The sequence below is a fragment of the Ascaphus truei genome, chromosome 2, assembly GCF_040206685.1.
Source record: "Ascaphus truei isolate aAscTru1 chromosome 2, aAscTru1.hap1, whole genome shotgun sequence".
NCBI lineage: Eukaryota > Metazoa > Chordata > Amphibia > Anura > Ascaphidae > Ascaphus > Ascaphus truei.
The window spans coordinates 344,129,668-344,156,615 of NC_134484.1; the positions used below are offsets into that span (position 1 = coordinate 344,129,668).

Consider the following 26,948-nt stretch of genomic DNA (forward strand, 5'->3'; position numbering starts at 1 on the left):
GCTCTAAAAAATACTGTTTTAAAATGTCCTATACTCGCCCTTTTTTCATCTGGATTATACACCTCTGTGTTAAATTCTCTAGTAGTTTTCTGTTCTGGGCACTTTTTGATGATTGACACTTTTTCCCCTATTTACCATGCTGGGAAGCAGTCTTTCCTGTGCTGGGGAACAGTTCCGTTCCATTCAAATGAATGGAACTAGCATCTTCTCCAGTAATTGCCACCTATTGGAAATGTTGTGAAAGCTGGCTTAAAACCCTTCCACGATCAAGGCAACTTTGGGATTGCTGAAACAGTCACCCTCTGTTAGGTTTAAAAACCAAAACATAGGGGCTTATGCAGAGAGGATAGAGAAGGGAAATAGCACCATATTTTGGAGAAAATACTTCCCAGAGAAGCTTCTCCTGCAGAGAACATGGAGAGATTCATAAAATTCTCCACAGCAGGTTTCTTTACTTTAAAAATTGCCAAACACGTGGAGAGATTGGTAAATTCGCCATGTTAAAATAGGGTGGTATGCAGGTAGCATAGATGCACTGCAACTCGCCATTCTGCCCTATATTATAGTGAGTTCAATCTAGCCAGAAAAACTTGGCAATTTTGAATCTCATCAGAAAAATTAGGTAACGCAGCTTTCTGCATACGACCATAACTTGCTCCAATTCTGTGGCTATTTTCTTGCCGTTTTCACATTAAATAACGTTCCTCTCTGCATAAGGCCCATAGTGTATTTGACATCCTGTGCTTTATGTTGTGCTCTTCTACGTGTGGCTTTGAAATGTTTTTCAAAAGCATCTCTTAAACAATAAAACAAATATTAAAAATGGTAGCTGTTACATGGTTGAGTGTTTCCACTTTACTTTAATCTAATATTGGTAGAGGCAATCCAAGCAGCACTTCATTTGTTTTATTTTTTTTAAATACATGCAACCTTTGATTATCTTTATGGAAAACTAATTACCAAAGCTGCTGATCAATTCATTCTCCAGTGATTGATCAGCAAAGATCCTGCTTCCCAGGGTTCACTAAATGGCTGCCTTTCAGTTTCAATCAATCCTTCAGTTAGTGTAACTCAGCAGCTACAATGTATTCTAAGATAACATTATCTATTGTTACAGTTTGCAGCTCAAACTGCTTGGAATATTGGCAACACATTATCCCAAACAGGAAAGTGTTACAAAGATCTTGCACTGCTTGGGGAAGTGGGCTAAAACCTGCTATAGATATCACAGGATGCTCAGTATATTAAAACGCATAAAAAATGGCATTAAGTGTTTAACAATCATTCAAAAAAAAAAAAAATGCAGTAAGTATTATCTAATACTACAGAACTGATTATTATTTTTTATTTTTAAAACATGTAGGAAATTGCTTGGATTGCCTTTTTGACTTAACTTATTTTCTAACATCTGGGATTGCATCTACATTGGTAGGGGTAAAGAAATGAATTGCAGGCATCTTCAGCACTGAGTGGGCTCATGTGTAAGTGACTTCCTCAGGGAGAACTCCACCTAAACCAGTTCCCATCAACCACCAAGAAACCCAGGTCACGTTTCTCAGTTTCAAACATCTTTATTTTTCGATTATGCCTTATTATCCTTGTGTCGGGGCCAGTGAGTCACATTTCTCCTATAGGGCTGGGGGAGTAAAATTCTGTTATTTCAGGTGGTTCAGCTTCTATGCAATCATTTCGAGCTGCCATAACTAATAAAAGGAGAGGGGGAACCAAGCTTTTTGGCTCTTTGAAACAATATTCTGTTCGAATCCTCAGCACAGCTTGCTGGCATTTCTGTGAGAGAAGCAAGGTAGGCTAGTTAATGGGGATTGCCTGGCATCCGCGGCAACTTGTGCAATATATCAAGGCTGTCACACCAATAATGCCAAAAATACCATCTGATAAATCAACGCATATGAACCCGTTCATATAATAAAAAATGCACCAGTGCAAAACTGGAGTGTTGTATGTATTTACAGCTGTACTCGAACTTACATTATTGGGGGGCTGAAGGGGTGCTGAGCACCTAAAAGAAAATAAATGTATTTTCTGTTCCAGTTTACATTTGCTTCTGTGCTTCAACAAGTGGCCACGTTAATGCTTAAAGGTAAATATACAGTAAACAGATTAGGCACTTAGCACAAGGACAGTATCGATCCTGAGGCCACTTCACATTGCAATGCTGGTATAACCAGCCTCACACTGATGAGACCCAAAAAGTCGAAAAGCTGTCTGTGAGTAGGTTTACTGGATAAGCACTTTTTTTAACCCAGGCTGTGCTGAAAAGCTGTGTAATACAACAGACATAAGCTTATAGGGGACCATGTTTAAATTGATTTAAAGCAAAAGGTGACAATGTGCTCATGTGCATGTTATTACCCAGAATCCCTGGCTCCAGTGGAAGCATTGTATGCTAGGAGATAATGGAGAAAAACAGGGTTGCAGACCTGTCTGAGACATGTGAATGTATTCACAAGGGATATCACAATTACATAGAAAGCACCGTTTATAAGCTCTTTTCTTCGTCTTTCCAAGCTTGTTGTACAACCTTTTGGTCCCTTCTAAACATCTGCCTCAATATATTATTCCATATAGTGGACCATTTTGGGGTGAAGAACATCCAAATCTCACTGATTTCAGTTCTTGGAGGCTGACATGTCTGTTTTACAGAGCAATGCACTGCATGTTCCTCCAGAAGTGAAGAAGATAAAAAAAAAGGTTTTGCTAGATAATCTTCTCCTTTTAAATGTGTTGTATAAAAAACACAAGTATTCAATAAAACGATTGCCGAGAGAATACTGAGGGAACACTGTTTGTTGGCTAAAAAAAATATTTAAAGACTATGTAAACTAAAACAACAGACATGCTTAAATGTGTGGTAAACAGACAAATGGATCCATGTGTAATGTTTTGCCGGCTACGTTGGAAATAATTCTGTACGCAGCACAACTTTCCTTCTGGCACTGACATTTTTATTCACCGGTAGAATAAAGCTTGTGGGAGGAATTCATTAAACGTTTACTACCAGTCAGAAGAAGGGCTTATGTCCTGATATGGAGCATACAATGCGTTTCACTTGTACATTCCAACTTTCCCAATTTGACGTGTATTGGGTTGCAGATTACTTTTGGCTGCAAAGCTACTCGTGCAGCATATAGCATGAAGAAACGTTTACATTTTCACATTAGAGAAAAAAAGTACTGGAAGCCAGTGAAATATTTACTTTGTAAATTTTAAATAAAATATGATGGGTACCCCAGATATCCCCGGCTCTTCCTTAATGTCTGTATTGTTATTCTGAACGTCTCTTTAAAAGGCATAGGGCCATATTTACTAAAGGGTGCTTAGCCTTTCTAAGGCACCATATAGCTCATTCATTCAACGGGCTGCATTAAGGCGGTCACTGCTAAGTAAATCTAGGTTATAGTCAGAGTCTTCTAGTGTCTTATTTTTGTACTGGGAGGAGGAGGAAGTGGATGTTTGCTGGCACCAGGGCATCCAAGTTGCACTGTATCATCCAACCAAAATAATATTTTGGGGTTTTCCCCCTATGTATTCATACAGTAGTACCATGGTCAAGTCAAACTATATTCAAAGTTGCTTCAATGATCAGTGCTCCTCCAAAATGTCCAGATAGTGAAAAACAATAAGATCAAATAAAATAGTGTAGTATGTTCTAAACCAAATAGTGAATACAAAATCAAGACAAGGGAGACTCACATTAAGTGCCCAATAAATAGGCATGTTGTACAATAGGTTATCATTCTGGCCCAGTCTGTTCACTGGGTGGTATACTCCATCATTGTAGATAAAAAGAGAAGGAACAGTTATAGTGTAGTACGTTCACAGTATATTTAAATGTAAAGGACTATACATTGCACTCACAGCGGAATAATGTTAAATATGCTCATATACAAGGTAGAGAGGATTAGCTCAATGTTTTCTCTTGAGCTACCTCCTTGACTGCGCAGATACTCATCAGCCTTCCCTGGTATCTGACGCCACTTCAGGTTTTGCCCTTCAAAGCAACTTCCGGTCCAGAACTCCGTCTCTCTCTCTCTCCTCTCTACCAGCCCTATGTGTTTCACACTGAATACATACTTTGTTAAAGTCTGTGCTAGATGGTAATTTTAATGTCAGTCCAAAAATAGTAGATGGGTAGCAGCCAATTCCAGAAAAACTTAGGTTGCACCAGGCAGTGCAAATAAGACTGCAGGCCTATCAAACACACTTTATTACAACTAGACTTTATAAAGAAATTATCTGATTGATAAGCTAATATCAGTGGGTCTGGCAGAAGATGTTGATTTTTTTTTTACAGGCATCGTTTCAGTGGCGTAACTACATTTTTGGGGCTCCCTGTAAAATGTTTTAAAGGGCCCCCTAAATAAAAAATGCTAAATAAATCGAGTTTCTACCAGGGCCCCATATCAGTGGCCTTGTGAGCACCCCCCACCCCTCTGACACCTCATTGCAAGCACCCCCCCTCATGCTTCACCCCCCTACCCCCCACATACACACACAATTCCCCCCCACATACACACACACGTCCAAAAAAACACACACAATTCCCCCCACATACAGTACACACACAATCCCCCAACGTACACACACACAATTCCACACACATACAGTACATACGCCACTGTATAGTTTCCTTACAGTACTTTGCTCATCATTAGGTTTTTGCTACATAGAATCCCTTATACAAAATAATATATCCGAAGTTCAACTTTGCTCGGAAAATGTAATGAACCCCGTTGTTTTTTGCTCCGGAACCTTACGTTCATAAGATAGTTACTGGTGTTAAGGTTCCCTGAAGAGAAATTATGTTTGATAACTCTAGCAGGTCCCCCTGGCCAATATGAAGCCACAGTATCATCCTATTGAGCCAGAGAGAGCAACAGTAACTATAACTGGAAACCAACTGAGTCACAAACTTCAAGTCAGGAGAACACCCATCCCCACTTCCCAGTCCAATACCGTAACACAATAGGCACATTTGGCGGTATTGCTGCTTTAAGGAGACATGTCTGGGATTTATTTCGCCGTTTTTAATGTTTCAGTACCATGCCTGCGTTAAATGTATAGAAAACATGTATAAAAACGTCTCAAATTTTAGTCAAACACTAAGGGGCAAACTAGTTTATAACAAACCCTGGAGGGAAGGTCCCAATCCTGCACTTCCTGGAATATTTTATTGGGTTTAAATTTCCTATGTTCAAATCCAATATTAGAATACAGATTTAGAGGGTATGTCTACATAGTCCAAAGTGGCCCTTAAGGATGTTTTGGGGAGAAACTCCCCATTGACTTTGACGGAGAATTCATCTGAAAACAGCCTGTACAGCCGCTTTGGACTGTATAGAATAAGGCCCTTAGTTGCTACGGCATCATGTTGATCCTAGGTTCTGCTTTGACATCTCGTCACCCTTTGCATATAACTTCCTCTCTTAGTTGACAGGTCTCCTTGAAAGTTCAGGCAGTTTCCTGGGATTCCACAACTTCCCTGTGTTCTTTTCTTTTCATACTCAAAGAGAAAGAATGGACTGAGAAACTGGCAGAGGACAGCTTCCGCGTTAAAGCAGCAAGCGTTACTTTTTTAAACACGCCATGAAAAAAAGAGCACAGGTCTTACCTCGTGGAGAAATCAGGAGACAATAGCTTGGTATCTCAATGGTATTGAGAATAATAGGGTTGCTGTCAATTTCAGTGCTTGCGAGCCACTGACTGTAGAACTTCTCTCTGGCTGCCATTCAATATGACATGAAGCCACTTCCCAGTGTTGGAGAAGAGTTCAGCTCCATTCAAATGAATGGGAGTCCAATATTTTCTGGGACGTTGAAGCTGCTTCACCACGTATTGAATACGGGCATAGGACATGCAACATTAACTTTATTCATTGTCTTGGGTCACATTGCAATCAAATGCTACTGTATGATGAACAGAGGAATATATCAGCTGCGGGTCTCCTAGAGCAAGGGTGCTCAACTCCAGTCCTCAAGACCCCCCAACGGTTCAGGTTTTAAGGATATCCCAGCGCAAGTGCAGGTGGCTTAATCAGTGACTCAGTCCACTGAAGCCGAATATCCATAAAAACCTGACCTGTTGGGGGGACTTGAGGACTGGAGTTGAGCACCCCTGCTCTACAGATAGGAATGCAGAAGGATTGATGCAGGAAATAGTACTGGAATAAGAGGATAAGAACTGTGGTTAATCCATGATGCATTCAAGAGAAGTAAGAGTTTTAGTTTGCCTCTTCAGTGCCAAAGGCTCTTAAAGCATGTTTGGCCCCTCTGACATCATATCTGGTACAAATTGTGAGGACATGTGATTGACGTAATATAATCTTTTAATAAGCTGTTTACTTTACTGTATCTGCACACCCACACTCCCACCTTCAGCCACTTTCTGGCACCGAAATTCACCGTGCGTCCCATTAACTTGAATGTCTTCTAGTGCCAGAAGGTGTCTTGTAGCAGAGCACTGCTTAGAGAATATGGCCCTATAACTGTTCAGTAAATTAGTAAAAGTTATCAGCTGTCCTCCATCACCCTCCATCACCCTATAAGAGCAAATTACATTGTAAGCCCTTCAGGAGTCTCTCATTTTATATTAAAGGATATAGCCAATTATTCACATCACTCTTAAATTATTTTCTTCTGCAGCAGGCGTTCAGTTTTGACTTCTCCCTTTAGAAATGATGTGGTTTTGGCTTCAGGATGCCATCAGCTATGTTTCACAGCAGTCATAATTTTTGAGGCTGTGCAGACCACATCTTAGTCAGCAGATTTTGGCCCTGACATAGCATAGTAGTTAAGACTTTAAAACATAGCAAAGTGTGGGCATTAATTAAAGCAGCATCGCTGACTTAAAGATAGAGCTATTTTACCCATCTCAAAATAAGCATGCTACATTGTAAAAGGATGCTCAGTAGTATATCTATGTCTATATATATACTGTACTGCACATTGAATGGCCAAACAATACAGAGCAACACCGTGCCTGAAACTTTCATTCTAGGGCTGAATGAGTGGCTCAGTGAGAAAAGACACTGGCACTGAGTTTGATTCTGGTTCAAATCCTGGTGTCGGCTCCTTGTGAGCTTGGGCCTCAGGCACAAAAAAAACATAGATTTTAAGCTCCATGGGGCAGGGACCTGTGTCTGCAGAATATCTCTGTGAAGCGCTACGTAAAACTAGCAGCGCTATACAAGAACAAACAATTATTCTATTGGGAATACTCCCTCACTGCTCAGCAACCTGAAACGATAACCAACTAGCCTGGAGGCAGACCTGTCAACTCACTGATTTGGCGTCTGTTTAATTGATTTCTTGCATCGGCGTCCTATACTCTTTAATGGAGCCTAAAAGGGTTTGGTGGATTTTGTAGATATGTACATTGCACAGCATAATATAACTAATAGAAAGTCCCTTGTATTGATCAGTGTTATTAATAAATGGATGTAGAGGAGATCCCTATTTGAGAGGCACGTGGAGTTGTCGTCTGATGAACTAATTAGAAGCTGCGCTCCACAATATGGCTGTTGCACATTATTAAAAAGTTTGTCTTTCTGATGCTAATACTTTGCTTCTTTTTTTAAACCCACAAAATCATTATGTTGTGTCAGAAGTGCTGAATGAGAAAGAGAAGGAGGTCACTTTGCTGTTATGTTCAGTGCTGGAAGCAGAAGACAGACAGAGCAAGTGCATCGATAAGCAAAAAAGGCACAAAGGCAATTTTAAGCAATGGCTGTAGTGCAACCTCCATCTATCCTACAGCCACCTGGAAATGCTGCAGAGAACTATCATGAGGGGGAATACTACTGTTTTTGTGAGAATGACCATTTTGCTTTCTATTGCTATTGTTCGTAGGAAGTAATATTTCAGTGTGGTGTGAATAAATGCAAATCGTTTGAAAATACAGCAATTCATTCATTCATGTTACATTTTAACAAACCAATGTGTATTTATATACAGTGATCTTTTCATTTATCAGATATTGTATCTTCTTCTACTTTGACGTTTCTTTTAGGAATTTGAAATATATATAAATCAAAATACTTTGCTTCTCTGTATCTTTCTTAAATGAGAAATCCAAGCAATGTCTTACGTGTGTGTTTTTTAAATAAATCAGTACTGTAGTATTAGATACTATTTACTAAATGTTTGTATTATTTTTTTTAAATTAAACTCTTAATGCCATTTTTAATGAGTTTTAATATACTGAGCATCCTTTGATTTCTATAGCAGGCTTTTGCCCACCCCCCCAGCTGTGCAAGATCTTTGCAACACTTTCCTGTTTATGATAATGTGTTGCCAAATTTCCCATCCATTTGAGCTGTGAACTGTAACAATAGATAATGTTACCTTGGTAATATAAGGATACATTGTAACTGCTGAATTACACTGACTGAAGGATTGATTGAAACTGAAAGGCAGACATTAAGTGAACCCTGGGAAGCAGGACCTTTGCTAATCGATCAAAGGAGAACGAATTAATTGGCAAATTAGGTAATTAGTTTTCAATTAAGGTAATCAAAGACTGCATATATTAACACAAAAATATATATATATACTGTATATATATATATATATATATATATATATATATATATTATTTTTTTTTAAAGTGCAACTTGGAATGCCTGTTTAAAAACATTTAAGATGTAACCAGGAGCAGTTAAAGTATGATACAACAGCTACCATAACTACTACTAAAAACATGCATGGCCCTTTTATAACAGAATTAATTTTCTCGTTGTACAAAGTGCAGAACACAGGTTAAACCCACTGAAATAACTCTCACGGGCTATAAATCTTTGAACACAATGCAGATCTTAGTTTTCAACAGCAACCAATAAAAAGCAATTAAGCAACTAGAGATCAAGAGCTATTTCCATGTCTGAAATGTGATTTGTTTTATATCAGACATATGTTTTGAGAGTTTGTGGCATTGCAGCACAGACAGCAGAATTATTTTCCCACATGTAAACCCTGAATGCTCCGAACTTCCCTAACTCGTTATAGCTGTAGGCCCTGTCACAGATTTCTGTGCATTAATATCCCACAGTGGAATACACTTCCTTATTACACTAACCATTTAAGCCATAAATTCTATTCTGCTCGGCTGAACTGTTATGTTAAGGAGAATAGAACTCAATAGCTGACCTGCCACTTCCTATTGGAGTTCAATGTTGTCCTCTATTAAACTTTTATGTCTGTTGAAATCATACAGTTTAATAAGTTTGATGTATATGTTTATCCATATATTTTAAAGCAGCAATCCCCCTTATCTAACCCCACTTTTTGTTTACAGCTTTGAAAGTGGGTCCTCCAGAGTTGAACTGTGCTGTGTTCAGGTACTGGGATTCCCTGGTATCTGATAGACTTAGGCCTCGGTCCCGCTGCGCTCGTTGGCGCGGGCGGCCAAGTCGCGAGTTCCCCACCAGCAGGACAATCCTCGCGAGCCGGTCCCGGTCCCCCCTGGCGGCACAGAGCACTACACGCTGTGGCGCGTCAGCCGCTAGGAGACACAAGAGAATGGTGTTTCCTATCGTTGATGCGTCACGTGGTGTGGCTGTGAGCCAATGGGGAGGGGAGGCTTCGGGAGGAGGAGAGGCTTCGGGGAGTGGGGAGGAGTGTGGAGTGAAAGCAGGTGAGTGCCATTCTGTGTGTGTGTCTGAGTGCGTGCGTGCCTGTCTGTGTGTGTATGTGTGTGCCTGAGTGCGTGAGTGCCTGCCTCTGTCTGTGTGTGTGTGTATGAGTGCCTGCCTCTGTCTGTGTGTGTGTGTGTATGAGTGCGTGAGTGCCTGCCTGTGTGTGCGCGCGTGTGTGTTTGTGTGTATGAGTGCGTTAGTGCCTGCCTGCCTGTGTGTGTGTGTGTGTGTGTGTGTATGTATGAGTGCCTGCGTGTGTGTGTGTTTAAACTTACCCTCAGCAGCTCCAGCTCCAGCCCGAGTCCGTGGAGGGAGGGGGGGGGAGAGTAGCGGGTCCCTCCGCTCAAGCCACGCCCCCCCTCCCTGTCAATCCTCCCACTCCCGCCCACCTCCCGCTCCGGCTCCCGCTCCGGCTCCCTCTCCCTACAGACCGCATATCGCGGTCTGTGTATGTCAGCGCACCGCCTGTCTGCAGTGCGGGTGCGCTGACTCTGGGAGCGGGGCCTTAGCCTTAGTGGTGAAGTTACTGATTTTCCTACCAGGTTTTGAAAGGTGATTTAAAGAGACATCCATAGGAAGCCGTGACCAACGATGTTGTGGCTTTCTGTTGGCTGAAGATTTGGCTGCCAGTTTCTTACTCCTGGTGGGAGATTTTACACCAGGTCATTTCATTCGTAAGGATTTTTGAAATCAATGGGGGGCCCTATCTGTGGTGCGACTGCAGTGTTAGCGACATGGGGAGCTCATCCAGGTGGGTGGGCTTCCTCCACCGCTGCTGCTTCCTGGTAAGGCCCTGCACCACATCTAGAGACCATGGTGTGCTAAAATAGGTGCTGGAACATCATTCCAGCGCATGGAGGATGGGCCTCTAATGGAGGTGGGCTCTAGAGCGGACGAACCAGCTTCATATATGGTAGTTCCGCCACTGACTGTATCTTAATTCCACAGTCTCCCGTGTTGCTTGTTACTTTAGACACACTCCAGACTTGAGGCATACGAAAGTTTTCAAAGCATGTATACAATTATTAAGGATGGGCACATACACGTGTTCAAAATTTGAATTTGAATGTATTCGATTTGGGCCAAATTTCCAAGTCCGAGTGCAATCAAAGTCAAAACTCAAGAAAGCCTTATCCTTGGATTAATTTTGTGTTGTTGTTTTTTTCTCCATGTGTTTAGATTTAGTTTAATGGTTGACATTTTGAGTGTTTTTCCTCATATTTAAAATAAAATCCCCAAACTTATTTTTAGAACCAAATCACCTATATGTTGGCATGTTTGTTTATTAAACTGTATCAGTACTGCTAAGAATATATAGTCCACAAGACAAAAACTGCTATCGTAACTCTGCACTAAACCTTTTGCAGAAGCTACAAACGATGGAACATATCATACTTTTGGCATTTATTTAGTCAGGGTTTCCAATAAATTGTGATTTAAAGCTATGCACCCTTTACCTGAAACAAGAATATATCCATATGTCATAGGAATATCCTCAAAGCTTTGAATCTTCGAATACATTTCATAATAGGATTCTGATTATAAGACATAGGAAGTATATGTGTTTGTACTTCTATTTAAGCAATTACGCATTAGTATAAAGAGCTACAGGGCCTTCTTTTCTTTCCTGTGCCAATATTTGCATTTTGACTATCTCAGGAGGTATGTTTTTTTTATATATATATAAATATTTGCTCTTCTTGGAGAAAGGCAGGAAGGTTAACAAAGGTTAATGTTTAACATAAAAGAGTGACAGGTATAGAACATTGGGAGATGAACCTTACAGAGGAAGGTGGGAGAACGGCAAAATGTAGCGTTGATCCTCTCTGCAGAGCTCGGATTGCACAAGAGCACAAGATATAGAAATGCACGTAATATCATGCTATGTTGATAGGCACGTCTGCTAGGTCTCGTAATGGCTTTATAATGTTTACATTTGGAAATGAACTTTGCAAATTCAACACACCTGACACAGATGTGCAATGAGTCGTTGCCCCACCTGCACTAAGGGGGGTTATTCATCACATTACGACCCCCATTGACGTCTGGTAATCAGGTAGTGATGCAACAGGAAATGAAAAGGTGGGTAGGAGGGAGGGAAATGAATCACAGATACAAATTATACTACTTTAGGCATCTTGCTAATCTAAACATGTTAATGTGTTTTTGGACAACCTGCTTTACTTTTCTCCTTTTCATGTTTTTTCCCTGTCAAATCTTCCAGTAGTTTTCTATTTTAGAGAAATAGTGGGGTCAAATATTTTTTTTGATGTGACATTTAAAAACCGTCAGCTGTTTTATTTATTTGTGCCCTGGGAAAATTGGGGAAACAATATGGCTGCCGGGGTCAGGGCTTTTGCAGCGCTTAATTTAAAGGCTGCGAGGTGATTGGGTGATGACATTGTGAATTTATATTGATTCACGCCCCATGGCCATGTTTATAATCCGTTACCATAATTGTCTTTTTTTGTGTCCAATATCTCTGGGACCAGGGAGTCCCCAGACGCCCAGAAACCACCGATGAGCTCATGGGGACTCCCTGGTTCAAGTAAGATGAAAACATTTTTTTTTAAAAGATCCCAGTCGGAATTGCTATTTTAATATTGGGAGATAGGATTCCCTGCCCCTGGGAGCATCTAAATAAACACCATTTTTAAAATTACGATTTTCGCACATATTTGAACATCTAATATTGGATTTGAACATACATGATATATATATATATATATATTCTTAATAATCTGGTAGACTAAGCCGGTGGTGTTCATCCTTTTTTTTGTTAAGGAACTTTATAATTATATTGTTAAATTATGCGGAACCCCAATCCTCTCTAATAGCGCGCCTGAGATCAGATGTATTGTAAGGAAAAACCAATAGTGTGTCTGAGATCAGATGCATTGTAAGGACCCCCAACCCTCTCTAATGGCGCGTCTGAGATCAGATGCATTGTAAGGACCCCCAACCCTCCCTAATAGCGCGTCTGAGATCAGATGCCTTGTAAATTATTGTGTTTGATACAGTTTTCAAATGACCTGGAAATTGCAGGGAACCCTTTAGGGCTGCCTGGGTAACCCAAGTGGTCCTAGCAACCCATGTTGAAAAACACTGGACTAGACTGTAGGATGCAGTAAATTATGTGTTTAACCTTTTGATTAGTTGTGCCACAGTATGAGCACAACACATATCGAGCAGCAGTACTATGGTTTAAGGTGAGTAGAGCAGGTTCCAGTCATTGTTACGGTGATGTGAGCTGTTTTTATGTGCTGTTGTGGTAATACAAAGGACCTGGTGTGTCTGAAAAGGGAAATTGCAAGCACTTTGTAACCCATATCAGGCTTTCATTGGCTACTTTTACAGACAATATTTTTTTTAATGCATGTAAAAAAAAGTAATTTGCATTCCACTTACATTTTTCCATCAGTTCACGATAGGTTTTGCAAGATGCGAACTCTGCTTTCAAACAACCTTTTGCGCTGAAGATATGAGAATGGTTAAGCATGTGTAGCCAGTTGTGGTTAATGTAACAAAAGGGTTGGAATGACCAGAAATAAAACAGCTCGTCTAGTGGATTCACCACTTGACCTCAGACAATACGCTGCATCAGAGGAAGAATGCACTGTTTGATCAAAAGAAAATAGCAGAGAAAATATGGAACAAGAAGCTGAAGATGTCTCCTGTGTAACATGCTGGAAACTATTTAAGTGCTTAAATTGTGGACTTGTCTATTGTGGTTAAGTAAACCATGGGGGAAGTTAAAAGCTTGGTGACAAGTTACAACTTTGGACAATGTAATGATCATGATCAGTGGCAATATTATGCCCGAATTTGCAGGAAGATGCAAATGGCTGTAGATTCAAAGACGCAACGCAGCAACATTTGGGGTGGGATTCTTGCATGACGCAGAAGTAACAGAGCAATGGTATCATTGCTATTGGAAAGGCACTGTCCAATTGTGCATAAACTGAACCCACTGAATGCACTAGTAAATGATTATGCCACAACTCCTCATGTCCTACACTTATCAGTATTTACCAAGGTCCCTGCCCTTTTGGAAATAAAAGGCACACAAAGTTCCTGTGTATATTTATCATGGTTCTTTTGAAAATGGACACAATGTCACTATGCATATTTATCAAGGACTCGTCCCTGGAAATGGAGTTAAATTCCCCATGCATGGTGCTTTATGGGAATTGCAGCACTTTGGGATGCGTCTTTTGTTGCTGTATTTGATCTCACATAGTGTATACATCAAAGGCCTTTAGATTCTGTTTGACTTGCATAGCTACTTATGTGCCAACGCAGACAGGTAGCTGATTAAGTAGAGTGTTTATGCCTTCTAGATATTGTTTTGCCCAGGCCCTGACACATGCTAGGGCTTGGATCAGCACAAGCTCGAAACTGCCGACGGCAACGGAGAAGTCTCACATTCTCCAAGTTTTCTGCATTTGGATAGGATTGTACCTATGAAAGAGCAATTATACTTGTCATGAAAAGCACAAAAGTTGCATTTCACTTTCTAAAGAGAGGTTTTTAATAACTTTCACTAAGTTTCTTCCCCAATTTGTCAAATGTTATATTATTTTCTTAACTTAAATCTCTATACTGCATACTACAAAGGATCCTATGCAGATATTCAACTTTCCCCTCTCTCTGGTCAAGCTTTCTAAGCATAGTATCTGTTTATAGAGAGATGCAGAAGGTAGGACAGTAACACCATTTTTTTAGTTAATGTGTTTAAGATGCAGAGATAGGAAACACACGCGACCATACTACTTCCGACTCACAGAATGGCACATGGGGATCTGTGTCATTTTGGACGTACATTGAAGCTAAGAAAAGCAGGCTCGGCTACTTTTTATCCCCTTGCGATTCTACTTGCAATGTGAGAGTGCGCATAGGAGGCATTACAGATAGAGATGGGTAAACTTTAACTGCAAATAAATCACTGTTTCTTTTTTTTTTATTTCGTAATTTTTAAAAAAAAAATTGAAAATTCACAAAAAGTTTATTTGCACTTTTAACCTGAATACTTCTAGTAAAAAAAACAAGATTGCCAAAGAATTATGCCTTTTTTCGGAATGTTTGTTATTCTTTGAAGTTTTTTTTTAACTTTTTTTTTTTTGCAACTTTTATTTTCAGAATTGAGATATTTCAGACAATTGAAACTTTTTTTTAAAGACAGTTAGAACGTTAGAAAATGCCAAAAAAAATTCTAGTGAAAAATTCCCCCATCTCTTGTTACAGGTTTGTATGCACATATAATGATTCAGAGATATCAATCTTTGTGGTTTCGCCCATAATTGTTTACTCTTGTGTCAGTGTCAAAATTCTTCCTGGTGTAATATATCATTTATATGCGTTCAGTGAAATATAAATATGTTGTTTTTTTTTACAATTGACACAGACACAGGCAGAAAATTATGCACTGCATAAAAACCTTTCTTTGCCTTGACCCTTAGTCCCAAAATAGATTATATGTCTTTAATAAAAAGTGAATTAATTGAATTAGTACAATAAAATTAGATCTATATAGTATGTGTGTTGTTGTTGTTCCTCAAATATAAGCAAATGCACCTCCGATAATGAAGAATTTACAGTTTTTAAGTATGAAATAATTTTGGTATACAATAGTATTTTATAGCAAATGTAACTGCAAATGCATTACAAAAATACTTCTTAATGGAAAGTGGTCATTTTTATTAAATGGAAACTGCATAATAAATGTCTTATGCCTCTAGAAATACCATACAGCATTTTTCTAATAGATGAACGTAGGGAGGATGTTGGTCCAGGGAGATACTGATTGCTATTACTGGAGTCAGGAAGGAATTATTTTTCCCCTTATGAGATATACTGTAATAGGATAATGTTTCACTAGGGTTTTTTGTTTGCCTTCCTCTGGATCAGTATAGGATGAGTATCATCATCCTCTAAGTGTAACATAGGTTGAACTCGATGCACATACAGTATGACTTTTTTCAATATAGTCACTCAGTGTAACTATGTAATGCTGCATCCATTGGCCACCTGGGGTACATGCATGGCCCTTTAATACATAGGAGTAAAACAACGTTTCAAATATTGTATACAGCTGTTTTGGCCAATAGGGGAGTCAAATTACTATGCTGTCTGCTAGCAGCCAATGGAAAAAGTACTCTGTGTCAACTTAGCATTGTCTATGTCAATAAACTACAGTACTGACATGGCGCATATTATCCAGAGGGGCTATGCTGTATCTTACCCTAACTTCCACTCAAATGATCGGGAGTTAAAACAGCAATCCAAGCTGCTTGTGTTATTTTTTTTTTTACCTGAACCGGGTCCTACGGTGGCTATTAGTGATCGGCTGGCCCTGATATCTGCAGAATCCCTGGTTCAGGAGATATTTGTAATTTTGTGTGTGCCAGTTTTGTCATAAAAATACTACAATCATGAGTACCAGAGTCACTAATAAATAGCTGTGACATTATTTTCTGGTGATGTCATGGCCTTTCCATTACCCGCCATTGTGAGCCTCCCTTGACTCTGGTGGCCACTGGAAGAAAGCGGTCCCCTGATGTTGGGTGATCACACAAGAGCTAAGATTGCTAAAAAATCATGGTACACTACCAAAGATTGCTGCTTTAAGACATGCTAAAGCTTAGAAATATTATTATAATAATGACAAATGCAAATGCATAAAATAAGCAGATAATGTCACTCTTTTGTAGCCTTTTTTTTTTTTTTTATCTATTGCCACTTTTGACATGGTAATTCATTTTATTATTCTACATTAAATAGTATACAGTAGCTTTTCTAGATAATTTAAATTATTATTATAATTTCAAAAAAAAATTCTGGCTGATTGTGTTTGGACTTCTTGGCTACAAAAATCAAGTGAAGAGCTTGAATTGCTTGTGGTGAAAACTACAGATGAAAAATGATTGAAGTACACTATATAGCAACAACACAAGATCTAAAACTGAAATGGAATTTGCAAACTAAATTGGGAATTACCTTTAACAACTATTTTAATAACTATTTCACTTCCTTATCTGAATTAGCCAATTGGCAAAATTGTAGGCTTCATATGTTTTAGCTGTAGAAAGACAAGAATAAATGGGGGTGTTGTAATAGATGGAACATCTCGCAGAAGAGAATTTTAGTATTGAAAGAGCTGACCCAGAGAAAGCAGCTACATTACCAGTTCAAATCACTTGACCAGGGAGGCCGCCAGGTGGATCCCCTCTCTCCCCGCCCTGTACCCACGTGTAACGTGCTGCCCGCCAGCCTGGCCTTACATAGGCCCCCTGGAAACTCCTATCCTGGGTGGAGAGGGAGGTGTGGGGGCGGGCCAGTGAGGGGAAGGCTCACTGGTCATTAAACCCCCCCCCGCCTATGGCCAGGGGGGCCGCTAAAGAATAATTTTCCCATCTCTACCAACCACCAACAAAAAGGAATTATTTATCTTAATACTATTCGTCCCTTCACTGTCAGAGATGCTGCCAAAAAAATGCTTTGGGGGCTCTTCTGGCAGTGAGATGTTGAAAAGAATAGGTCCCTTCCAGCTGTGAGTCTGCTACTTTAGAAATGCCAAATCAAAAACGAGCCTCTTTGTACACACTATCATCTGTAAACTTCCTGTGTCATCCCAGCAGCTGTGCAATACACGCATTTGTGGCTGAGCAAGGCACACATTCTATTATGAATTCCCTTTAAACGTAGAGTCAACACAGTATTGCATGTTATGCCTAAAAGTTAAAAAAGATGGAAAACATTGGCTTTTTCCAGCGAATCCTATCCAATCTCCTTGGCATTAAGGATTGTGGAACAAGTCTCACAAAACAAAAATATGTAAATAACAGTTCATATGGTGTGTCTCTTCACTGCACTGAAATATACAGCTAATGTATGTATAGTGATATTTAGTTTAATTATGCTCTTGGGACTTCCCAGTACTTAATCGTTTTAAAAAAAAAACTCAAAAAACTAAAATAACGATTAGATTTCTCTAAGAATGCTGGCACAGCGGCCCACACACAATACATTTCAAGGCAGCTACTTCTGTATGGGATAACTAAAGCCAAGGCTGCAGGCAGACAAAAAAACTGCCTGATATTTCCAGTAAAATGGACACAAGTAAATAATAAAAGTTTGACATGAACGTCTCTTAGGCCCGTAATATAGTGGGGGCAACCGCACATGACGCACACTTTTTGTGTGTACTAGTCCATGCTGCTGTGAGCGACAGTCTTGGAAGGTACAGTGTGTTTGTGTGTGTCACTGGGTAACTGTGTGTGTGTGTGTGTGTATGTGTGTGTGTGTATATATATGTGTGTGTGTGTGTGTGTGTGTGTGTGTGTGTGTGTGTGTGTGTGTGTGTGTGTGTGTGTGTGTGTGTGTGTGTGTGTGTGTGTGTGTGTGTGTGTGTGTGTGTGTGTGTATATGTTTGTGTATAGATTGTGTGACTTAATAATTTATTAAAAAATATATTTAAAAAAAGGCATGTTGTACAGTATGAATAAAAAGTATTTTTATTGTGCAACGTTGATATATATATATATATATATATATATATATATATATACAAACATACATACATACATACATATACACACACACATACATACATTACAGCGGCGGTAGAGATGCAAATACATACTTTTCTGAATCTTCCCCCCTGTCGGCCGGCTCCACGCTCATTGCCGTGAACGCGCGGCCCTAGCATACAATGGCTGGCTAACCACAGCCAACTATAAGTGCCGTGTGCGCACGGCAACGCAAGCACGCCCTCTATATTATGGGCCTTAGAAACAAGCAAAAAGAAATGACGATAGATTACAGATATGGCAAGTTAGCATATACCGCAGTAAATGCTATGACATCACTCGGAGGGGCTTATGCAGAGAGGTACGGTAAGGTGAAATTCGGCAGGTTTGCGGCAAAAATGTCCGCATTCAAAGAGTTAGTGGTGAGAACTTGGAGGGACTAGTCAAATTCGCCAGACGGGTGGCGAGAAGCGTGAGTTCGCCACTGTTAAAAGACGCATGATTCCAGTAGCTCCGATGCGCATGAACGCGCCAATCGGAGCTACTAAATGGCGCGTTAAGGGGAAATTTTGCCCGCCAACAAAAGTTGGCTGTATTGTTGGCAAATACCGCGCGGGTCTGAATGGCGAGTTTCACGCCAAGTGAAACTCGCCTAATTAGCAATTTCAGACACACCGCGCTACCGGAGTACCCTGCATAGCACAACAATAAATTCCAATCCTGCGGCGAATTTAAGCAGTACCTCTCTGCATAAGCCCCTAAGTCAGTTGTTTTCCCATTGTAAAGATAAAGGATAGAAGCAGCAAGCATTTTTTTGTGGTGCTGTGAGAGAGGGTAGGAGGGGGGAAAGAATTTATCTACTTAAATATAACCTGCTACTTTAATTCGTTTTGGCAACCGACCAAACTTTGGCCAACAGAATATAAACATATTGTACACTGTAAGCGTCGCTTTAGAACAAAGAACTTTTGAGCCAAGTCTAAACACTGCAAAGTATTGTCTTCTATTTGATGTAGAACCTGCTTTTGATTGAGACAACATTTATTGTACAGTCCTTCCAAAAAAGACATGGGGACTGAAGAAGCTCTGTCATACTTACCTAAGGTATTCTCATAGCCTAGAGGTTCAAATCCTGTCAGGCTTCATTTATATGAGAGAAGCTTTATGACTGTTTATCTGCGAGATATTGAAATAAGTTTTTTTCCCATGGATTAACACAATGGGAAACAGAAGGTCTGCTTTTGTTTTTGTGAAACTTTGCCATCCAATATATTTACCCGCAGTCCTTGCAAAGTCAGACTCTTGCAACACTCCATCTTTTCTCCTGCATCTCTTCATTTAGCACCTGTCAATTCAATAACTCTGGACACGCATACATACATCATGGGTATTCATACACCAATTTGTGGGTTAAGCAAATCCATTACACATTTCTGCTGCCCAATTTACATGGCAGCTAATAAGCCGAGGGCAGAAAGAATTGATAATATTTTTTTTTGCAATTGGGGGGTGGAGGGGGTGGGGGGAGGGAGGGGGGGTAAGATGGCATAGAGATACATAGATTTCCCCAAAAATCACTTGGAGTATTAAATGACACCGGCTTGAACTGTATTCCTAATTCTCCTTGCTGATGTGCGATTCTCCTAGAAGTGAAAGATTCAATTCTGAATTCAGAGGTGATACATTCTTTTTTCAGAGAATAACTGTACAGTTTATTCTGTTGACAAATGAAACTCTGAAAGATCCCAAAGGAAAGCCCTATACGATATAGCAGGGCTAGTCATCTTGTAGCCTGTGGGACAAAGGTGGCCAGTGAAGTAGCCCTTGGAATTTCTGCTTTTGCTAATCACATTGACGTAGCTCAGGCAGCTATTGTAAATGCAATTTTGTTGTCACTGAAACTGACTTTTAAGTAGAGATTGGCACATTTTTTTGCCAACATTCGATTTTGTTGCAAATGTGGTGTTACTTCGCAGCCACGGATATAAACGGCTTGGGTCTAAAAAGTGACATTGGCCTTGCTTCATTCAAGTGCAATACCACCAGCTGCCACCGCACATGCAATGTGTTTGCAAATGTGGTGACATTCAATTGGCCCAGAAGTTCCAGGTCCTGAAATATGGATTTTGAAGAAGAAGGAGAGAGAGGCCTATTTTTGGCCCAATTGCTCGCTTCCTCTCGCTCTCTTCCCTTTCCCTCTCAGCTCCTATTTCACGGTCTGGACATGTTATGACATTCACGTGGAGGGAAAATAATAGCGTTTTCAGGACTATTCACCCAAATTTGTAACTATCCACCTGCAAATATCAATTTTCTCCGAAACTAGCAAAGAATTTGTAGCTCAAATTGTGATACATTCATCCATCTCTACTTTTAAGCTAATGAACATAGATATGGTACAGATGTTACGATGTATTGTGCTTAAAGATGTTGCAAGCATTCATATGTCTGTAAAAGTAAGGTATCCTAAATGACATCACAATACTCTTGGGGCCCTTCTATTCATCATTCATTTTTTGATCTGGCCCCCTTGGAAACCTGGTTTAAGAACCCTGGGATATAGGAAATCTACTATTCACTTTATAAACAATGTTAATCTCCACTTGTTCCTGCTGACACTAGACTAACTAGTTGTGATTTATCCAAGGATAGGAGGGAGAAATTAAGATACATTACTTGTGGGATGGTCTGATATACTTACATACTGTATATAAACAATTATTAACAGGTAGTCAACAGCACCTGTAGTGCTCTTAAGTTACAGCTCACTGTGCAGGCAAATGGCACAACTGGAGACCACACAGATAAATAATATATTGGCCTTTGTCATGCCTGTCATTCGATTACCTTTTCTTTCTGTTTAACAATCAAGGGATCAAAGATCGCCCTCTCCCTGACAGGTATGAACGATGATTAGAAGAAAAAAAGAACTGGCTGTCTGAATTATTCAAGATTCTACCCCCTCTGCCCTCTGTTCAGTTGGCCCTGTTGCAGGTTTTGCTTTGTAAACTTCATCCTGCTTACATATCACGGGGAAATTCTCCTAATACCAATGCTAAGCATGTTGTTGATTTTCTGAGTTTACCTTCACATTCAGATCCCTTGAGTCATTTCTCCTTTTATAACAATACCTATTAGCGATGTGCAAAATGTTTGCAGATGTTTGTAAACCTGGTGAAATTTGCCCTTTTTCCCCAGAAGTCAAATTTCGTGAAAATCTTACATTTTGCCACATACAAAAATAGTTTCAGGACACATGGCCCTACATTGAGGTAATGTGACCCTTTATAGACCACTTTTTGCCAGAATTTGGCAACAATGGTAGTCACATTCTAGCAATATGTAAAGCAATGTGACCATTTGCAAACAAAATGTGTGAAATAAATTTGTGAACAATGTTGCGAATCATATTTGATGACGTTTGCACATCTCTAATATCTAGCTTATTTAATCAGGTCCTTAGGGTTTATTGTATATAAGAATAATGTCTCTTTAATTGATATTGTGAGCATGCTAAAACATGTTCTGTATGTAATAAAGGCTTCTATCCATATTCTAATGGATGTTTTTCAGGTTCTATCTATTGTTCTGCACATTCTAAAGATTATTTTGAATATTCCAAAGGGTCTATGTATCAGAGGAAGCTTCACATGAAATAGAAGCTAAGAGATTTTCATCTTGTTCTTATTTTTCTTAGCGTCAATGCATCAAGATACTACTGTGTATGCCCATTTTGCATGCTGTGTTTGCAATTTGGTTGCTAGTGGGAGGAGTTAGGGAAGCCACACACATATTACACTGGGATGCATCAGATACTGAAGCTGTATTCGCCATGTATTTACCTCTACATACAGTAGCCTCAATCTCCACCAGGTCAGAGGTGACACAAACCTCATTTACGGCCAATCTGCTTTGTTAGTGTAATTAGGTGGATTTAAAAGCTTCCTGTATGTATTTCTGCTGTACACATTAAAATAAAATAAAAATATGTACATTACTTTAAGCTGTTTTTTTTTTTACCTTGATACATACATGTTTGAAGAGGTTTTCCTTATCACATTGTCTCTGGTAGATGCAAGATCTTATATTTTCTAGAATTTAAAAGATCCTTTTTCCAAGAGCTCAACCATCTCACTTCAACAGGAGTTGCAATGTTAATGACTCCTCAGTTGTTGTTTGTTAACATATGTGACATATTGTCCAAAGAACCAGGCTAAAATCTCCCTTTGGGTAAAATGGGTAAAATGTGTTTCCTTCTGTATGGCAAGAGCTCAGTATGATACACATGTTTACAGTTTTTTATGTCTCTAAAACTAATCTGACAATAATTTAACATTTGCATTTGATCGGATAAAGGGTCTTTTTTTTTTTACTTCTTTCATAACTGTAAACATGATATTACAGTTGTTTTTTGAAACCACTGCCTAATAGTGAGCTTAATAATAAAGTCCATTTAGTGAAAAACAGGAAAGGCCGTTGTTAGCAATACGGTTTGTGTTCCATCATGTCACGCTTGTAATTAAATAATTTGCTTAACATGCCCTGTTCGTTTTGATAATATCCTACTTAGTGTATCTGCCTCGCAGGCTTTCTTCCTGTCTGACCTTTTGTACTAGAACAGTAAGTGGATGTAGTAGTGATGTTTAGAGCTTTGCGAGTTATGGGCCAGCTTATTTTAACTGTAAAATTAGCATGCAGTAATAGAATAGCAATAACAAGTATAAATACAAACTTACACCCGTTTACAGACTAAAATGTTGCCAATCACTTACTGCTGGTTCTGAGCCATATTCCTTCCTGTTATTCCCTCTGACCTCTTCGTAGATCCAATAAACTGTAGAAACCCATGCTGTTTGAAATAAGTGAATGTGCCTTAAAAAGGCAATCCAAGTGGGCAATCTTGTATAATTTTTTTTAACGTAGGGACCCCCTGCTTCCAGAGATACTTACCACCGTAGGGGACTCCACTCGGCTAGCAGGGATCATGTAATGGCAGCTTTTCAAAGCATCTGCATCCTGCGGGCCAATAGGAAGCCGTGACATCATCAGGTTCGGCTTCCTGTTGGCCCACGTGATGCGGGAGCTTGAAACTTGCAGGAGATACCAGCACCCCCTTTGCAGGTAAGTATCTCTCGAAGCAGGAGGTACCTGGAGCTGAAATTTATGGGTGTCAGCTGGGGAAACTGCCTGCTTCAATCGTATGTTAAAAAAATTGGCAAAACAAAATGGCAGTGTACATTGTTCCTTTACAGTGCCCTGCACACGTATACCCTATCCTTTACACCGCTTAGCAAGAATGGGCCTTAAGGTTCCCCATGGCTTTGCATTGCTTAGTAATTATTGTTCTAAATGTTTTGTTGGCTACCACACAAAATTAGCATGAAAAACCTGGCAAAGCTCAGTGTGTTGGGACTATTGTCAAATACATTTTCTCTAAGAAGAAGCAGTGACAGGTGGGTAGTGTACACCCATGCAGACTACTGAGCAGCTTTGAGAGGCAGATAGTGTACATACAGATGGAGCCCAACTAATCTTCCCTGGAGCTTCCTGTTCTGCTTCTTTCTTACTCACATTACTCTCTTCCTCCAACACCCCTTATTCAGAGCTTCTCAGTTTCCGCTGAGCACCGCCTAATATTATATGGTTTACGCCAAATCAATGTACATCACCACATAAAGTGCTTAAACAGCCCAATGCTTTGGGTTTCTTTTTGCCTCAAGGCTAATCCTATATAATTTGGGGAGAAATTTTGTTTTACCATTTCAAGTTTTCCCTAAACGTCCAAAAGCCTGAGCTACTTCTGGGATTTTTTGGGACTGTTCTAATTTGTGTTATATTATTTATCTGCATCGTCCTTTCTAAACAGTGTCTGACATAAATATGTGTCTGTTTTTGAGTTTGGCTTAGTGGAATTGGACTTGTGTTTACCGGTACCATTCTGTGCATCTGTAACACCCTAGTTCAAGAAATATTTCCTAATATTATATTTGTGCTCTTCATATAAAGAAAGACTCGTTACATCCCAGAGCTGTCTATATTGATAATAATAATAATAGCATGTTCTTGTATAGCGCTGCTAATTCTACGCAGCGCTTTACAGAGACATTTTGCAGGCACAGGTCCCTGCCCCGTAGAGCTTACAATCTATGTTTTTGGTGCCTGAGGCACAGGGAGATAAAGTGACTTGCCCAAGGTCACAAGGAGCTGACACCGGGAATTGAACCAGGCTCCCACTGCAGCAATCTCAGTGTCAGTCAGTGTCTTTTCTCACTGAGCCACTCCCTCTCCCTATGGATGGTCAGCTTGTCTTTGAGGACGTTGCTAGAAGTAATTTTCCTCATTACAGAGCAGTTGATAAAGCGCCACACTTTGGCTAGACTCCCTAAACTCTGATGAGGAAAGAAATATTTGACCATTGAAAGAAACGATGCATTACTCTTAGTGGGTAATTCTTGAACATGTCATGACATAAAACAAAGCACATTTTATTGTGTGAGTTCAATTAGTCAGAAAACCATGGAAAAGTATGATACAAAATAGTTATTAACGCCAATTTAATGCTACCCTCTAAACTCTGGAGATATTGGGTTACCGCCTAAACTTAGTGCACGTTTTTATCACCTTGCCCAGACTGGCGTTAGACCTATCAGGCCTATGAATATAATAGTCATTATATACATATATTGTGGGCGGAATTACCCAAACCAACCTGAAATAAATTAAACAAATATTCGACCTAAACATGAAACAACATTTTAACGTATTACCCCTTCGTAGCCCAAATGACCAGATATCCACTGTAACATTAGACTACCTACCCTCTTGCATGCCCAAGAGGCTAGCAAGCCATTGCTTGGCACTATGGTACACATGGGGTTAACCGCCACCTTTCTCTTCCCGGAGGGCCTAACAACCCACCCCAGGGAACAAATGCAATATACAAAAAAAACCACACATAGCATAAACAAATAATATGAAACCATACATTGCAATAGATATAAAATGGCAATGAACCCCTTGACTGCCAGTGAGGCTACGTAGGCCATATGAAGGAGAGCCTAAGAAGTCTCACTAGCACCAAAGGGGTGAATGAATTGTGTTAAAAACACTTGCAAAATGTCGCCCAATCATACATGAAAAACAAACAATAATCCAATTGTAATTAACTGACCACATCTTAATTCAGTCTATCCCAATGCTTGATTTAACACATGTTTTATTTACCACGTCTTAGCCCCAGTTTAACAGAGTTTAGTGAATCTGGGTCATAAACTCATGTTAAATATAACATAGGGACATTCCTTGTGTAAAAACAAATCTGCCCCGAGAATGGGGGAATTTGACGTAATTTGAAGGGAACCTGATTCAGTTCCAAGTGTCAGGTCAAGTCATGTTCGTGTAGGCTGTAAGGGGCCTTATGGGTTACAGTAGCTCTGGTTTAGAAATGTGTCCCTATGTCTCAGGAACCAGTATTAATTGTAATCACTATGGTGCAGGAATTGTGTCTGCAAAATTAATTCTATGTACCGGCCTGTCTAAGAAAAAAATATATTATTGGGCAATTATATTAAAGTCTATTTGTTGGTAAATTCCCAATCACTGGCTATTTTTTTTTAAAATTAAGTTTTGGGTAAAGGAAAATGCACGAATACGTACTCTGTTATTGAGATCATTTACCCTTGTGTAGGAACTGTTGCTTACTTTCCATTTTTCTCTTACAGTCTGCCTTGGTACCAACAACAAATTCACTCAGCTGGGATCAGCAGATGAACATTACAACAGCCTTCAGCGGATGTACAATGCCTGTGAGATTGTGCTGGGGAATCTGGAGGTCACCTACCTCCATCATGAGCTGAATCATGACACCTCATTTCTAAAGGTAGTGTAATAAGTACAGTACCACCATGCAACATTAAACAATGAATATATACTTAGTGAACTACACCCTCTGCCATCATAACTATCCAGGGATTTTGATTGATTACCCTGCCATCTCTAGAGGTGCTCCTGCTGCATATACCAAAAGCTCATGAATGTTTCCCTCCCAAAAACCCTCTTTTTTTTCTGTATCCCAACCTCCTCCCTATAAATCCTTAAATAAATTGCTAGTAGAAAAAAAATGAATACTGTATATACATTTTTTTAATTTAAAGCATAAAAGTACAAAATCAGAAACACACAAATGTAATAAGCAACATATCAATTGCGTGTTTATACTTAAAGATCCAGCCCTATGTAGGTATGTAATTTGCCTCCTTTGAAATGATTTCTTTACACTTAAAGTAATTGTTTTACTTACTTGTATTATGTGAATATGTGAATATGTGAATATGTGAATATGTGAATATGTGAATATGTGAATATGTGAATATGTGAATATGTGAATATGTGAATTATTATTATTTAAGTTATGGTGGGTAAAAAGGTGACTAAAAACCCTCCACCGTATAGCATATAGGATATGAAAATATTACTTGTGAGCACATTCACATGTCTTAGACAGGTCTGCAACCCTGCCCATCACCATTATCCCCTAGCATACAGTGCTCCCACTGCAGCAAGGAATTCTGGGAAATGACATGCAAATGAGCACACAATGTGTCACCTTTTGTCTCAAGACCAATATATATATATATTGCATTTCTCCAGCAGCAATGTTTTCAATCATACAGTATCAGCTGCTTATAGTCATCTGTTTGGCTAGTGGTAGCTTCATAAATTCTATATATGAACAAAATCAGAAGAATAATTTACCTGTGGCTTTTGGG

The 26,948-nt window shown here is 39.5% G+C and overlaps 1 protein-coding gene across 1 annotated transcript in view; it reads left to right on the forward strand.

Moving 5' to 3' along the window:
• EGFR (epidermal growth factor receptor) overlaps positions 1-26,948 on the forward strand; it is a 224,879-nt gene that overhangs the window by 131,558 nt on the left and 66,373 nt on the right. Inside the window, exon 2 of the mRNA XM_075586763.1 lies at positions 25,902-26,059. Within this exon, the coding sequence (XP_075442878.1) occupies positions 25,902-26,059 (158 nt within the window). The remainder of the gene's footprint in view (positions 1-25,901; positions 26,060-26,948) is intronic.